The 17,221-nt window shown below is 42.1% G+C and overlaps 1 protein-coding gene across 1 annotated transcript; it reads left to right on the plus strand.

Moving 5' to 3' along the window:
* Nucleotides 1-13,568: 13,568 nt before the first annotated feature.
* LOC119309769 (60S ribosomal protein L34) lies at nucleotides 13,569-15,275 on the plus strand. The gene is made up of 4 exons (XM_037585691.1): nucleotides 13,569-13,728; nucleotides 13,847-13,926; nucleotides 14,766-14,875; nucleotides 14,966-15,275. The coding sequence occupies exons 1-4, from the start codon at nucleotides 13,650-13,652 to the stop codon at nucleotides 15,054-15,056; spliced, it is 360 nt and encodes a 119-aa protein (XP_037441588.1). The 5' UTR covers nucleotides 13,569-13,649; the 3' UTR covers nucleotides 15,057-15,275.
* The last annotated feature ends 1,946 nt before the right edge of the window (nucleotides 15,276-17,221 follow it).

Below are 17,221 nucleotides of genomic sequence, written 5' to 3' on the forward strand. Positions count from 1 at the left end.
ACTATTCATCCAGAGAGGCGACATCGATCGGCTTCAGTTAGCAGCAATAGCGAAGGAATCGATCGCTCGGGTTCAGCAACGCATAGCCTGCAGTGCAATCGCTCGGGTTCAGTTAGAGCCCAACGCCTCGCTTGGGTTCAGTTAGAGCCAACGCCTCGCACACACGCACGTACGTGTACGAGAGAAACGCGCATCGCTCGGCCCCCGACCACCCATCGTAACCGGGAACTCCCCAAAATTTTCCTCGCCCTCGCTTCTACCACGGTTTTTTCGTCATGGATGGCCCAAAGAATGTCATGTAGCTGCGTCTCCGGTCCACCCAGGATGAAAAGCCCATTTTCTGTCATGATTTTTTGTCATAGAAGTAGGAGCCCACCACATCTATGATGATACCGGGTTTTGTCACAATTATCGTCATAGAAGTGTCATATGTATGACAGGAAAAAAATTCGTTCGGCCCAAAATGTCACGGATGTGTCTTTTTTTGTAGTGTAGAGTCCAAAACAAGGGCAAAAGTGTTTGGAAAAGTAGATACGTTGGAGACGTATCAACTCCCCCAAGCTTAAACCTTTGCTTGTCCTCAAGCAATTCAGTTGACAAATTGGAAGTGATAAAGAAAAACTTTTATAATGTTGCAAATATGTAAAGCCAGCATTCAAGTTTTCAGCAAAGATTATGAACTAACCACATTCACAATAACATTTAGGTCTCACATTTACTCATGTCAATGGCATAATCAACTAGCGAGCAATAGTAATAAATCTCGGATGACAACACTTTCTCAAAACAATCATAATATGATATACCAAGATGGTATCTTGCTAGCCCTTTCTGAGACCGCAAAACATGAATGCAGAGCACCCCTGAAGATCAAGGACTGGCTAGGCATTGTAATTCATGGCAAAAGAGATCCGGTCACAGTCATACTCAATGTAATTAATAACAATGCATGCAAATGACAACGGTGCTCTCCAACTGGTGCTTTTTAATAAGAGGATGATGACTCAACATAAAAGTAAATGGGTAGGCCCTTCGCAGAGGGAAGCAGGGATTTGCAGAGGTGCCAGAGCTCGAGTTTTGCAACAGAGATAAATAATATTTTGAGCGGCATACTTTCATTGTCAACATAACAACCAAGAGATCTCGATATCTTCCATGCTACATACATTATAGGCGGTTCCCAAATAGAATGGTAAAGTTTATACTCCCCCACCACCAATGATCACATTCCACGGCTGGTCCGAAACAACGGGTACCGTCCAACTAACAACAATCCTGGGGGAGTTTTGTTTGCAATTATTTTGATTTGATTTGAGCATGGGACTAGGCATCCCAGTTACTGGCCATTTTCTCGTGAATGATGAGCGGAGTCCACTCATCGTGAGAATAACCCACCTAGCATGGAAGATATAGACAGCCCTAGTTGATACATGAGCTATTCGAGCATACAAAACAGAATTTCATTTGAAGGTTTAGAGTTTGGCACATACAAATTTACTTGGAACGGTAGGTAGATACCGCATATAGTAAGGTATGGTGGACTCATATGGCATAACTTTGGGGTTTATGGAAGTGGATACACAAGTAGTATTCCCGCTTAGTACAAGTGAAGGCTAGAAAGAGACTGGGAAGCGACCAACTAGAGAGCGACAACAATCATGAACATGCATTAAGATTAACCAAAAATGAGTGCAAGCATGAGTAGGATATAAATCACCATGAACATAAATATCATGGAGGCTATGTTGATTTTGTTTCAACTACATGTGTGAACATGTGCCAAGTCAGGCCACTCGAATGATTCAAAGGAGGATACCACCCTATCATACCACATCACAACCATTTTAATAGCATGTTGGCACGCAAGGTAAACCATTATAAGCTCCTAGCTAATTAAGCATGGCATGAATAACTATAATCTCTAATTGTCATTGCAAAAATGTTTCATTCATAATGGGCCGAATTAGGAACGATGAACTAATCATATTTACAAAAACAAGATAGGTCGAGTTCATACCAGCTTCTCTCATCTCAATCATTTCATCACATATCGTCATTATTGCCTTTCACTTGCACGACTGAACGGTGTGTATAATAATAATAGTGCACGTGCATTGGACTAAGCTGGAATCTGCAAACATTTAATTCAAAGGAGAAGACAAGGTAATACGGGCTCTTGGTTAGATCAATAACAATGCATATGAGAGCCACTCATCATTTTCATCATGGTCTTCTCCTCTCGACACCCAAAGAAAAGAAAATAAATTCAAAGAACGAGAAAAACTATTTACACGGGAAAGCTCCCAACAAGCAAAAGAAGAACGAGAAATCTTTTTGGGTTTTCTTTTAATAATACTACTACAAGCATGGAAAGTAAACTAGCTAAAAGCTACAACTAATTTTTTTTGTTTTTTCTCAAAGTTTTTCAAACACACAAGAAGAAAGCAAGAAAAAAAATAAACTAGCATGGATGGTACAATGAAAAAGTGTGAACACCGACAACTGGAATGAGTGTATGAACATGAATGTAATGTCGGTGAGAAATACGTACTCCCCCAAGCTTAGGCTTTTAGCCTAAGTTGGTCTATGCCCATGGATCAAAGTGATCCTCTCCGGTGTACTAAGGAAGGTCCTTGGGGTGCCACTGGTTAGCGAGCTCCTCCGGATCCCACTGATAAATAGACTCCCGATATGGATCAAGAGGTGGCTCAGGCTCAGGCTCTGGAACTCATGTCAGCTCCTAGTATGCATAAATGTCCTCAAGCATGATGAGGTACGTGCCTGAATGTATATTAAACAAAGAGGATGCAGGCAAGGTAATAGTCTCACACTTAGTTTTAGCAAATATCAAGTTATACTTAAGTCTCTTCTTCTTATTTTTAATAATAAAATCATGTGCTACCATACTCTTATAGTCTAAGAAAATAGTTGGCAACAACTTTTCCTCTTTCTCGTAATGCCTAATAGGTATCTCAAAGTGTTTAGCAAGGCGTGAAGCAAAGATACCTCCAAAGATGGGGCCCTTTGAACGGTTCAGACTTAACCATTTAGCAACAATAGCGCCTAAACTGGAAGTTGTATCACGAAATAAAGCATGTCGCCAAATAGCAAGGTCAGGAGCACTGAGGCCCCCACTGTTCCCACGACCAATTAAACATCTACTAGCAAATATTGCAAAGTAACATAGTACAGGAAAATGTACACTAGTAATCCTTGCATCTGAAACTTTTCTCGTTTCCCCTACAACAATTCTATCAATAAATTCATCCACATCACTAGGATGTGGTTCCTCGACGCTGCCCTCAAAGGGCAACTTGCAAACCACACAAAAATCATACAGTGACATCTCCTTAAACTCATCATATAAATAAAAATCCACCAAAGGTGGTGATCTTCTAGCATGGAAATGAAAGTTTTGCATGAAAATACTAGTGAGTAGGAGATACTGTTCACACTGGTCGTGGAGGAAGTCGGCGAGGCCTGCATTCTCAGCCAAATAATAGAAGTTGTCGTAAATTCCGGCGGCTCTTAAGAATGCATCACAAGGCCATTCACACGGTCGAACCTCCGCTGTGCGAGGAAGATTGTACTTGGGCTTTTTATTTTCTTCATTCTGCTTTTCCTTCAAGCTTCGGCTCAAGGAGCCTCTCAAGAATCTCTTCATCATTTTCTTCCTCTGAAAAATTTCTGAAATTTTTAGTGACTCAAAATAAAAGTGAACCAAACTCAACAAGATTGATAGCAACTACTCCCACAAGTGCCTAGAGACTATATCATGCATTAAAACTAATTTAGACCATATAAATTTGACATGCAAGCTCAAGAACAGGGTCATCTCAGTAGCAAAAAATTGCAAAAAATAAAGCACTAGAACAAAAGCTAATTGGAGCATTGGAGGAGTCACATACCGAAGAACAATTACCCAAAGCAGTTTTGTGAATGGATCTTTGAGCAAGGAGATCGAAAATGGCAGCAAAACGAGCAAGAACACGAGTTTGAGCTATGGGGTGATTTTTTCTGGAGCAAGACGAAGTGTGTGGGTGCTGGAATAAGTGGAGGGGGCCACGTGGGGCCCACGAGGTAGGGGCGCGCCCTCCACCCTCGTGACCAAATGGTGGGTCCCCCTAGTGTGTTCTAAGTGCGAGAAATTCTCAAATATTCTACAAAAAATCATACTTGATTTTCACGGCATTTGGAGAACTTTTATTTTTGGGGTATTTTTTATTGCACGGATAATTCAAAAAACAGACAGAAAATACTATTGTTGCTTTATTTAAACTAAATAACAAAAAGTAAAAGGAGGGTACAGAGAGTTGTGCTTTCTAACTTCATCCATCTCATGCTCATCAAAAGGAATCCACTAACAAGGTTGATCAAGTCTTGTTAACAAACTTCTTCCGAATAACATGAAACCGAAGAATTTTCGAATAACACTATGTTACCTCAACGGGGATATGCGTGTCCCCAACAATAAGAATATCATATTTCTTTTTGACAGTAGGAAGAGGGAATTTAAAACCTCCAATAGTAATCATTGAAAAATTTCCAATAGAATTTATACTATGAACTTGGGGTTGTTTCTTCGGAAAGTGTACCATATGCTCATTACCATTAACATGAAAAGTGACATTGCCTTTGTTGCAATCAATAACAGCCCCTGCAGTATTTAGAAAAGGTCTACCAAGGATGATCGACATACTGTCATCCTCGGGAATATTAAGAATAACAAAGTCCGTTAAGATAGTAACATTTGCAACCACAACAGGCACACCCTCACAAATACCGATGGGTATATCAGTTCATTTATCGGCCATTTGCAAAGAGATTTCAGTAGGTGTCAACTTATTCAAATCAAGTCTACGATATAAAGAAAAAGGCATAACACTAACACCAGCTCCAGGATCACATAAAGCAGTTTTAACATAGTTTCTTCGGTATTCCACCCTTTAAGTGTCAACTTTTAATGGAGCATGGTATAGTTGGTACTCTTGTATCTCCTAGTTTCTTCGGTATTCCACCCTTTTAAGTGTAATTAGCAAGCATGGTGGAAATTTCAGCTTCCGGTATCTTTCTTTTATTTGTAACAATATCTTTCAATACTTAGCATAAGGATTCATTTTAAGCATATCAGTCAAACGCATACGCAAAAAGATAGGTCTAATCATTTCAGCAAAGCGCTCAAAATCCTCATCATCGTTTTTCTTGGATGGCTTAGGAGGAAAAGGCATGGGTTTCTGAACCCATGGTTCTCTTTCTTTACCGTGCTTCCTAGCAACAAAGTCTCTCTTATCATAACGTTGATTATTTGATTGTGGGTTATCAAGATCAACAACAGGTTCAATCTCTACATCATTGTTATTACTAGGTTGAGCATCAACATGAACATTATCATTAACATTATCACTAGGTTCATGTTCATTACCAGACTGTGTTTCAGCATCAGAGATAGAAATATCATTGGGATTCTCAGGTGTGTCAATAACAGGTTCACTAGAAGCATGCAAAGTCCAATCATTTTTCTTTTTCTTTTTCTTAGAAGGACTAGGTGCATCAATATTAGTACTCTGAGAATCTTGCTCAACTCTCTTAGGATGGCCCTCAGGATACAAAGGTTCCTGGGTCATTTTACCACCTCTAGTCATAACTCTAACATCATCATCATTGTTCTTATTATTTAATTCATTGAGCAAATCATCTTGTGCCTTAAGCACTTGTTATACTTGAGTGGTAACCATGGAAGCATGTTTACTAATAAGCTTAAGATCACCTTTAACTCTAGACATATGATCACTCAAGTGTTCAACCATATAAGCATTGCGTTTTAATTGTCAGCATTGAAGTTTTCTTGTTTAATAGTGAAATTATCAAACTCGTCCAAACATTGACTAGCAAACTTAGTAGATGGGATTTCACACTTATCAAATCTATAAAGAGAATTTACCTTTACTACCTGTGTCAGGTTATCAAGACCATGCATTTCTTCAATAGGTGGTAAATTCTTAACATCTTCAGCTTTAATACCTTTTTCTTTCATAGATTTCTTTGCCTCTTGCATATCTTCAGGACTGAGAAATAGAATACCCCTTTTCTTCGGAGTTGGCTTAGGAGTTGGTTCAGGAAGTGTACAATCATTATCATTACTCAATATATTATTCAATAGCAATTCAGCTTGCTCAACAATTCTTTCCCTAAAAACACAACTAGCACAACTATCCAGGTGGTCTATGGAAGCATCAGTTAGGCCATTATAAAAGATATCAAGTATTTCATTTTTCTTGAGAGGATGATCAGGAAAAGCATTAAGTAATCGGAGAAGCCTCCCCCAACCTTGTGGGAGACTCTCTTCTTCAATTTGCACAAAATTAAATATTTCCCTTAAGGTAACTTGTTTCTTATGAGCGGGGAAATATTTTGCAGAGAAGTAATAAATCATATCATGGGGACTACGCACACAACCAGGAGCAAGAGAATTAAACCATATCTTAGCATCACCCTTTAATGAGAAAGGAAACAATTTAAGGATATAATAATAGCGTTTTTTCCTCATGAGTAAATAGGGTGGCTATATCATTTAATTTAGTAAGATGTGCAACAACAGTTTCAGATTCATAGCCATAGAAAGGATCAGATTCAACCAAAGTAATCAACTCAGGATCGACAGAGAACTCATAATCCTTATCAGTAACACAGATGGGTGAAGTAGCAAAAGCAGGGTCATATTTCATTCTAGCGTTCAAAGACTTTTCTTTTGGCTTAGCTAACAGTTTTTTAAGATCATATCTATCATTGCAAGCAAAAAGGTCTCTAGCAGTTTCTTCATCCATAACATAACCCTCAGACACAACATGCAATTCATATATAGGGGGAGAATCTTCATCATCACTTTCATTAATATCATCAGTTTCAATAATTTCATTCTCTCTAACCCTAGCAAGTTGTTCATCCAGAAATTCACCTAATGGCACATTATTATCAAGCAGAGAAGTAGTATCATCATAAGTATCATGCATAGCAGAAGTGGCATCATCAATAACATGCGACATATCATAATCAATAGTAGGTGTAGGTGTCGCAAGTTTACTCAAAATAGAAGGTGAATCAAGTGCAGAGCTAGATGGCAGTTCCTTACCTACCCTCGTAGTTGAGGGAAAAATCTTGGTTCTTTCATCTTTCAAATTCCCCATAGTGATCAATAGATATAAATCCCAAGTGACTCAAAGAATAGAGCTATGCTTCCCGGCAACGGCGCCAGAAAAAGGTCTTGATAACCCACAAGTATAGGGGATCACAACAGTTTTTGAGGGTAGAGTATTCAACCCAAATTTATTGATTCGACACAAGGGGAGCCAAAAAATATTCTCAAGTATTAGCAGCTGAGTTGTCAATTCAACCACACCTGAAAGACTTAATATCTGCAACAAAGTATTTAGTAGTAAAGTAGTATGGAAGTAACGGTCACGATGGCAAAAGTAACAGTAGCGATTTTGTAGCAATCGTAACAGTGGCAACAGAGAAGTAACTAAGCAATGATCAGTATGAAACGAGCTCGTAGGAAATGGATCAATGATGGATAATTGTGTCGGATGCAATTCATCATGCAACAGTTATAACATAGGGTGGACACAGAACTAGCTCCAGTTCATCAATATAATGTAGGCATGTATTCCGAATATAGTCATACGTGCTTACGGAAAAGAACTTGTATGACATCTTTTGTCCTACCCTCCCGTGGCAGCGGGGTCCTATTGGAAACTAAGGGGTATCAAGGCCTCCTTCTAATAGAGTACGGGACCAAAGCATTAGCACTTAGTGAATACACAAACTCCTCAAACTACGATCATCACCAGGAAGTGTCCCGACTATTTTCACTCCGGGGTTTGCCGGATCATAATACGTAGTAGGTGACTATAACTCGCAAGATAGGATCAAGAACACTCATATATTCATAAAAATATAATAGGTTCAGATCTAAAATCATGGCACTCAGGCCCTAGTGACCAGCATTAAGCATGGCAAAGTCATAGCAACATCAATCTTAGAACATAATGGATACTATGGATCAAACCCTAACAAAACTAACTCGATTACATGGTAAATCTCATCCAACCCATCATCGTCCAGCAAGCCTACGACGGGATTACTCACGCACGGCGGTGAGCATCATGAAATTGGTGACAGAGGATGGTTAATGATGACGATGGCGATGGATTCCCCTCTCCGGAGCCCTGGATGGACTCCAGATCAGCCCTCCCGTGGAAGAACAAGGCTTGGCGGCGGCTGTGTATCATAAAACGCGATGAATCCTTCTCTATGATTTTTTTCTCCCCGAACGTGAATATATAGAGTTGGAGTTGAGGTCAGTGGAGGTCCAAGGGATCCACGAGGCAGGGGGCGCGCCCCAGGGGGGTGGGCGCACCCTACACCCTCGTGGATAGGGTGTGGGTCCCCTTCTGTTGATTCTTTTGCCAATATTTTTTATTAATTCCAAAACGTGACTCCGTGGAGTTTCAGGTCATTTCGAGAACTTTTATTTCTGCACAAAAATAACACCATGGCAATTCTGCTGAAAACAGCGTCGGTCCGGGTTAGTTCCATTCAAATCATGCAAGTTAGAGTCCAAAATAAGGGCAAAATTGTTTGGAAAAGTAGATACATTGGAGACGCATCATCGTGCTACAGCCACAACTTGACGGGCCCCCTCGACGATGTCTCCCTTGCCGAGGGCCTAGGGAGGCGAATCCAGGTGTGCGGCGGCGTTGCCGCCCACACCATGAACTCCCAGGCCGAGCCTTCGGCGTGGGTCCGCGAAGGAAGCACCTCGCAGTTGTCGCTCGCCTTCCTCCACGGCTTCGCTCCTCGCGGTGCCGGTCATCGTGCGCAGGGCCTGGTGCGCGGGCGTACAAGGGGATCAGAAAGCCCGACGGGGTCCACTCGTGCCAAGGCTGCATCAGCGCGACCTCATCAGCATTGCCCTTGGAGTGATCTGGCCTCTTCTTCGGCAGGAGCATCTCGGGTTCCATCTCAGGGGCCTTCCCCTTCTCCGCTGCGAAGAACCTCCTAATCGGCGCCATGGATGCTCTGGTAAGACGACGGCGCAATGAGAAGGAGGAGCAAGGAACAAGAAGTCGAATATGAGCAGGGGCTCCGCCCGCTCCCGCATTTATAGCCAGGAGAAGGTAAATCGTCGGCCTCCCACGATCTCCAGTAATGATGATTTTCTCTGCATGCAACATGCAATTGTCAAGTCGAACGGTTGCTGAGGCGACATGGGGAAGCGGAGGCGCCCACGTCTTATCAAGCGCCACGCGTCGTCACGACACACATGCTATTGGGGCCTGCGGCGTTCTGCACTTGCCTTTGGCTTCGCCTTGAAGCCAAGTGCGAGCGCGCCTTGGGCCCGGGGGCTTCTGTCGGCGTTCTGGGAACCATGGTACCCAGACCTGCCTGCCTGCAACCCATGACGTTTCTTCATTGACGGCCTGGTACGTCCCAGCTTCGACTACAGCAAGACAAGACCCTCACTAGGGACCAAGCCTCGCGAGGTGGGCGACTTCAAGACCTCCCGAGGGAGCGGCCTCCTTAGGCGGCCTCCTGAGCGGAGCGGAGATTTCTATGCAAGACCAGCCTCATGAGGCTGACATGACATCAGCCATGCCGACCAAGGCCAGGCACGCGCCAGCGGGCGCAGAGCAGCATGTTTCCTCTTTGGTGCAAAGGAGGCAAGTGCATGTGCGGAGTCCCAAGGAATCAGCCAAAGGTTGCCATTTGCATGCAACGAGACCAAGACTGCCAGAACGGCAGGATGGATGTCATCACCGAGCCCACGACGACGTCACGTCACGCTCAGAGGCTTTGCAGGCGAAGACCACCTTTTGTCATGATTAGATGTACTTCTTTTCCCCTTTCAAATTTGGTCGTTGTGGGATCCCTTCTCGCCTAAGTTTTGTAGGAAGAGGACCAAGGCCACTATATATATAGCCTAGCCACCACCGTAGGGATGGATCGACTCGTCAAGTGATCAGCTCACCAAACCAACAAGAGCTCATCACAAGAGCATGCCTCTTGAGGTTGTTCTTCCACTTGTACTAGTTCATCCTCAGCCCCTCGCGAGGCTAATCCACCACAAAACAGGAGTAGGGTATTACACCGCAAGGTGGCCTGAACCTGGGTAAACTGCTGTGTCTTTCTCTGTCGTGTTCATCGAGCCAGGTCGTGAGAGCAGCGGATCGATCAACTTGAGAGGTTGAGTTCTTCGCACACGCCCCTAAGTTCGAACCTTTCTTGGGTCTCCGGAGCCCGGAATCCGACAAACTCACATACTTATTGCAAAAGTTTATTAGCCCTCGAAGCAAAGTACTACTACACATGCTCCTAGGGGGATATATTGATAGGAAAAGACCATCGCTCATCACTGACCACCACTCATAAGGAAGACAATCAATAATAAATTCTACTCCAATTTCATTGCATAACGAGTGACCATACATGCATGCTTCGGGAATCACAAACCTTAACACAATTATTCTTACTAAACCACAATTACTCACTAGCATGACTCTAATATCACCATATTTATATCTCAAAACAAATGCAAAGGAATCAAACTTCTCATATATTAAATGATCTTCATGAAAGTTTTTATTATATCTCTCTTGAATACCCATCATATTAGGACTAAATTCATAACCTAAGCAAATTTTCATACTATTTATAAGACTCAAAATAATATAAGTGAAGCATGGGAGTTCATCAATTTATTCAAAATATAACCATCGCCCTGCTCTACAAGATATAAGTGAAGCACATAGAGTATTTTAATAAATTCACGATTAATGTGTGTCCCTCTCCAAAGGTTTGCACAACAAGAATGATTGTGGCAAAAATCAAATAAAGCAAGGACTCATATAATACAAGACGCTCCAAGCAAAACACAAATCATGTAGTGAATAAAAATATAGCCTCAGATAATTTACCGATGGATTGTAGACAAAAGAAGGGATGCCATCCGGGGCATCCCCAAGCTTAGATGCTTCGTAGTCCTTGAATATTACCTTGGGGTGCCTTGGGAATCCCCAAGCTTAGGTTCTATCCACTCCTTATTCCTTAGTCCATCGAAAATTCACCCAAAATTTGAAAACTTCACAACACAAAACTCAACAAAAAATTCGTGACATCCGTTAGTATGATAAAAGCAAGTCACCACTTTTAGGTACTGTTGTAAACTCATTCCAATTTTATATTGGCATTATATCTAATGTATTCCAACTTCACCATGGCTCATACCCCCCGATACTACCCATAGATTCATCAAAATAAGCAAACAACACATAAAAAATAGAATCTATCAAAAACAGAACAGTCTGTAGCAATCCGAACAACGACATACTTATGTCACTCTAATAATTCTGAAAAATTAGGAAAATGTAGGAATTTTGTATATAAATATTGTGTAAAAATTTCAGATCAAAGGCACATTTATGTGAGTTTACAAAATTCCATAACTCGGCAAAAAGGTTTCCGTTTTTCAGCAAAATCAAATCAACTATCATCATAGATCATCCCAAAGTTTCTACTTGGCAAAAACACTAATTAAAACTCTTAAAAACAATCATAACAGAAGTATAATTGCATATTTATTGAAGACAGAAGGAAAAGCAAAAAAAATTGGGTTGCCTCCCAACAAGCGCTATTGTTTTATGCCCCTAGCTAGGCATATTGCATAGATCTAAGTATTGTCATCTTTGGTATTCAATTATTTCTTAATCAAATCTTACAAAAAATCTTAGTAAATCTATTTTCTCACGTTCTTCCTTTCTAGTGGTGGAGCTTAATTGATGGAAAGGACTTTGATTGGTAATTTGGACATTCATAATTTCATACACCTGATCATCACCAAAAATATCTTCATATAGAACATGTATCTCATCTTTAATGGGTTCCCTAGACATCTCTTCAATCCACTCCTTATTAGATCCCTTGTCAATTCCGTTCGTAAACCAAATAGATTTATCATACGCACAAAGATATAAAGCTTGGATAACTTCCGGATAAGGGGCTCTTTTTCTTAGATTGGTACTAAAAGCGAGGTAATCCTTAGATTCCAAACCACATATAGTTTCTTTATCATGAAGAATTTCTTCTATGGGAGGATGCTCATTTTTTTATTGTAATAGGAAAAAAATTGTCTAGCTTCTCTAATTACGTAATCGAACTCATTCATAAGGGTCATGGTAGCAATTTTCTTAGCTTTAGGATCATGTATGTTGGGAAGTTCATAAAACATTTTTTGTAAAGCGGATGAATATGTAAAAATTCTCTTTCTAACTTAACCACAAGCATGGAAATAGCATCCGAGCAATTTGTATTATGAAGAATAGATCCCTTATCTAAATACATAACCCCCGTGCAATCAAAGAGTTCTTGAATAATATTCTTCCCAATAATGTTCCCATCACCCACATGATAGATCTTTGTTTTAAGATGAGTAGGGGTTTCAATATCAAGAGGATCATGATTAAGAACGCAAGATTGAAATTTTTGAAAGCAGGGTACTTACCCCACCGGAGTATCCATCCCTGGCGTTGTGCTCCCTTGTTGGCTGCCGCCGCCGCAACCACCGTCGCCCTCCATCCGCAGCGGTTGCGTCAAATTCGCAGCACAACACACAAATGGAGTCGTATATGCCGAATCTCCAGCGTGGCCACCATAGATCTGGAGCTTTACTTGTCATGGATCGAACACGCTAGGGTTAGGGTTACGCGGTGAGGCGATCTGGGGGAGAGAATGCGAGTGTGCGGGTCGAGCAAGAGAATGAGAGAGATATAGCGAACCAGTATGTTTGGGCCCACATGTAAGGACGGAGGGGCAAATATGTCAAAGCAACAACCAGTCCGTGATTAAACAACCTTGACTGGATGGAAACGACACAAAAGGGCATCTCTATAAGTGAAATTGACGGCAAAAAGGTAAATTTGAGCATGCTTCAAAATTAGGGGCAAATTTGAGTGATGGGTTTGAGTTAGGGACACACAAGTAAATGTCCTTACATTTTTTATGACAAAAAAGGTGTTTGTGTGTATGGTACTTTTTTCATGTCAATGCCTCTTTTCCCATTCTATATATTTTTTGCTGGTGTTGATCAACTCAGTGGCAAACTCAATCAAAAGTTTATTTTTGGACATATGTAATTTTATTCATACTCACAACCATTACATGTACGTTGAGTTGAATCCAAGATTCAAAACTTTACAAAGTAAGAATTACAATCAAAATCTAAACCATAATGTTAGCTAGCCAAAATATTAGCCTTTTTTTAGGAGAGCCGAAATATTAGCGGAGCTATAAAGCTTTTTCTTTCGACAGGGCCTTGCTATTTGCGTTCTTTGAATTTTTTTTAGCGAGGGCCTTGCTATTTGCGTGAGCCTCCAGGCCGTTGACTGACAACATAAGCCTTCATAAGACAGCCCATACGGCCCAATCGAACGTCTGGCCCATTTACCCCATCAAGCAAATCCTAGCCGTCGGTGCTAGGTCACGGCGACGCGGGGAGGCCATTTATACCCGTCCCAGCCGCCACGCGCTCGCTCTCCTCTCTCTCTCCCCACTCTTTGCGCAAGCCCCCTACTACCGGCGGCGGAGACGACGGAAACATGGTGCAGCGTCTGACCTACCGGAAGAGGCACAGCTATGCCACCAAGTCCAACCAGACGCGGGTCGTCAAGACCCCAGGTCTGGATCCCCTCCCCCTCTTTTCTGGACGATTTTCTCCCATAATTTGGTGGCTTCTGATTTGTTCGTGCCAAGATCTTCGCTGAAATCGGTCGGTTTTGTTCCTTGTGTACCGCAGGTGGTAAGCTCGTGTACCAGTACACCAAGAAGAGGGCGAGCGGCCCCAAGTGCCCTGTGACCGGGAAGAAGATCCAGGGGGTGAGTTGCCGCGTGGCTTTGCATCTCTATGAAAATTCTTGATTGTTTCGCTTTGTCATGATAGCAGTATTCGATATCTCAGTTTGTATGGTGGATGAGTTGGATTCTTGTGTCTGTATGATTATGTGCCGCTAAATGTGGATTATCTCCATCTTACGCATGGATGGCTATCAACTTTTAGAGTATCTTTTAGGCCTTTACCACGCAGATTACCGACTTGATTGGGGTGGGATGCACAATTAGTAGATGCCGATTTGACCGTATCGTCAATCTGATTGATATTTAGACCGTTTCCTTGTATAATTCCTAAGAAGTTATTCCTTTTGGTGGTTTGCATCAGTGCATGAGTATCAAATTTGGAGTTGGTTGTCCGACAGTTGGTATGATGGTGTACGTGGACAGCTGGTTGTGCAGAGTAGCAATGCTGCATTTCAACAATATTTCAATCGTAGTATTTATTTTGGTGGTTCAATTATACTTATTTGTTTCTAGTGGTGCCTTTAGACTAATAAATTTTTAGACAGTAATGTGTGTTCAAACACTAGGTTGCTCAGTTGTGTTGATTGTATTATGCGATCAGATTGGAAGCAATGCATTATATTACTACCAGCAAAGCAAACTCTCATAAAGGGAATGAATGTCACAGCTCTTTTGGTCCTTGTGACTTTTACAGCTCTATTTGCTCACTCAGCTTGTTTTTATTAGTGAAATGAGATGCTTCTTCCATGCTTGTTGCAAGTTCGGAGGACATTTTTGTGTTTGAATTCTGCCTTTCTATCTGTCTTTGGTTGACGAATATTGCAACCAGATGGCTCATGATCTGATGTTTCCATTTCCAGATTCCCCACCTCAGGCCTACTGAATACAAAAGATCAAGGTTGTCTAGGAACCGCAGGACTGTGAACCGTCCCTATGGTGGAGTGCTCTCTGGAACTGCGGTGAGGGAAAGGTGAGCAAACTTTGCCTTACAACCATCTAATCTCATTAAAGCTCAAACCTATCATTTATGTAGTCTCATTTGATTCGTGTTCTCCTTCAGGATCATCCGTGCTTTCTTGGTTGAGGAGCAGAAGATCGTGAAGAAGGTGTTGAAAATACAGAAGACCAAGGACAAGACGACCTCAAAGTAATCTGTTTGAAACGGAAGTGCGAAGTGAGATGGTGTTCTGTAAACAAGGAAAATATTTTTGTTGGTGGTTATGATCAATGGTTTAGTCCCTTCTAGCTAAATGTTTTAGAGTACTTGAAATCCTTCTGCCGCCGTGACATCAGAGATTGTGAAACATTTGATACCCATTTGCAGTTTCATTTCTGAATGCATGTTGAATCTACTTGTGTTAATTTGGTTTCACCTGGCATTCGTGGTTATTGATCTATAATAATCTTTGAGTTCCTCACTCTCATGCCCTCGCTTCCCTGCTCCTTTGGAGCAGAAAAGTACACTTGAGAAACTTCACCCATTGCACCACTAGATTGTTTTACCATGCCTGTTAATCTTCAAAGGAACATTTTTGTCTGCGAAGGCTGAAAGATTGTGGTTAATAGTGCATTTGTTTTAGGTTGATTATTGTCCCGGGCTGGATTGGTAGAACATGCTGCTTGCTCTACCCTTCGGATTCCATGAAAGATAAAACACTTTGCGTGGAAAGTTATTCACGGAGTGCTTCCTTGCTTTTGGGTTATAGCTGGGCGCCATATCCCAGATTCACCACAATATGTAGGCGAGCAAAGGAGGCCTGGTTGCATCTTGCATGTTGGAAACGAAGATAGGTGAGGGTCTATCACAATGGAGATTCTTTCAAAAATGAGTACAGCCTGGCGGAGCATGAGTAATAGCCACCAATTTTATCAGAGCAAATTTACCGAAGATGCCAGCCCAGAAGATTGACCATATGTGGAAAAGACCCTGTCATGACTGTCAAGGTGAACGAGACACATGCAGGTGCTACTGGGTGATTTTGTAGGAGCAACAACTTGGTTCCTACCACATGTTATCACTGTCGATTCTACGGAATTTATAGCAGTTCAGAATGGTATGTTCTTGGCGGCTAACATGGGGTGCAACAGTATAGAGATCGAGTCTGACTGTAGTTTTGCGGTGAACTCTGTGCAACTGATGGACGAGTACTTGGGCCCGAATGTTACAGTGATAATTGAGTGCAAGCAAATGCGACGGAGTTTCGAAGATCTACTTATATGCACCCTTGCCGTGAAGCTAATCAAGTTGTTGATGAGTTAGCAAAACACTCCTTTAGATTTAGATCTTCCAGCCTTTGGGATTCTTAAATTACTGAATTTGTTTCTCATCATCTTGTAAACGATATGACGATAATATGAGAAATGAAGTCTTTTGCCGGAAAAAAACTGGAGTTTGTTCTATTTGATTCCGAGGACACCCATATGCTAGTTGTGGAGTGCATGTTGTAGTTGTTGAGGCCTTTGGTCAAAGATACATAGTACTTCGTTTTAATCTACTTGTTTGCCATTTGGACACCACCTTTTTACCCCTCCAATATCTTGAGGATAAGGCGGCTGGCAAGCTGGTTGCTGGTGAGGGGCAGGACATTACAACCATTGGCCGCACGGCCCTGGTCAAGTCGGTTTTATGTTTCCAAGCGGTGTACTCCATCACACCTCTTATCGTACCTCCAAGCACTCTACATAGCCTAAACAAGATTGAAAGAGCTTTTCTCTGATCTGGGGCGAACAAGACGACGGGTGTCAAATGCAAGGTTAATTGGGATACGGTCTGTAGGCCGAAGGAGTACGGTGGCCTCGGGGTGCTTAATATCGGTAAATTTGCACGGGCTCTAAGGCTTCGATGGCCTTGGTATGAGTGAAAGGAACCTCACAAATTATGGGTGGGATTTGGCAATCCTTGCACGGAGGATGATCTCAACTTCTTCTATGCCTCCACTGCCATCACCGTGGGGAACGGAGCCAAAACGCCTTTTTGGGACTCCCCTTGGCTGCTCGGGCGGAAACCCAAGGACATTGCACCGCTTATCTATGAGGCCTCGAGAAGAAAGAACTAGAAGGTGAGGGAGGCTCTAAACGGCAATGCTTGGATCTTCAAAACCAGCCACAACACTATTGTCTCCGATGAACACATTCGAGAATTCTTCACTCTTTGGATGCTGGTCAACGAGGTTCATCTTGATGAGCAGATTGAGGATGATATCTCTTGGAAGCACTCGAACGATGGGATCTACACATCGGCCACCGCATATAAGGCCCGGTTCCTTGGGCTAACTCTCTCCCCTATGGACCGCATGGTTTGAAAGGCTTGCCCCCC

Source organism: Triticum dicoccoides, chromosome 5B, assembly GCF_002162155.2.
Source record: "Triticum dicoccoides isolate Atlit2015 ecotype Zavitan chromosome 5B, WEW_v2.0, whole genome shotgun sequence".
In the NCBI taxonomy this organism is placed as follows: domain Eukaryota; kingdom Viridiplantae; phylum Streptophyta; class Magnoliopsida; order Poales; family Poaceae; genus Triticum; species Triticum dicoccoides.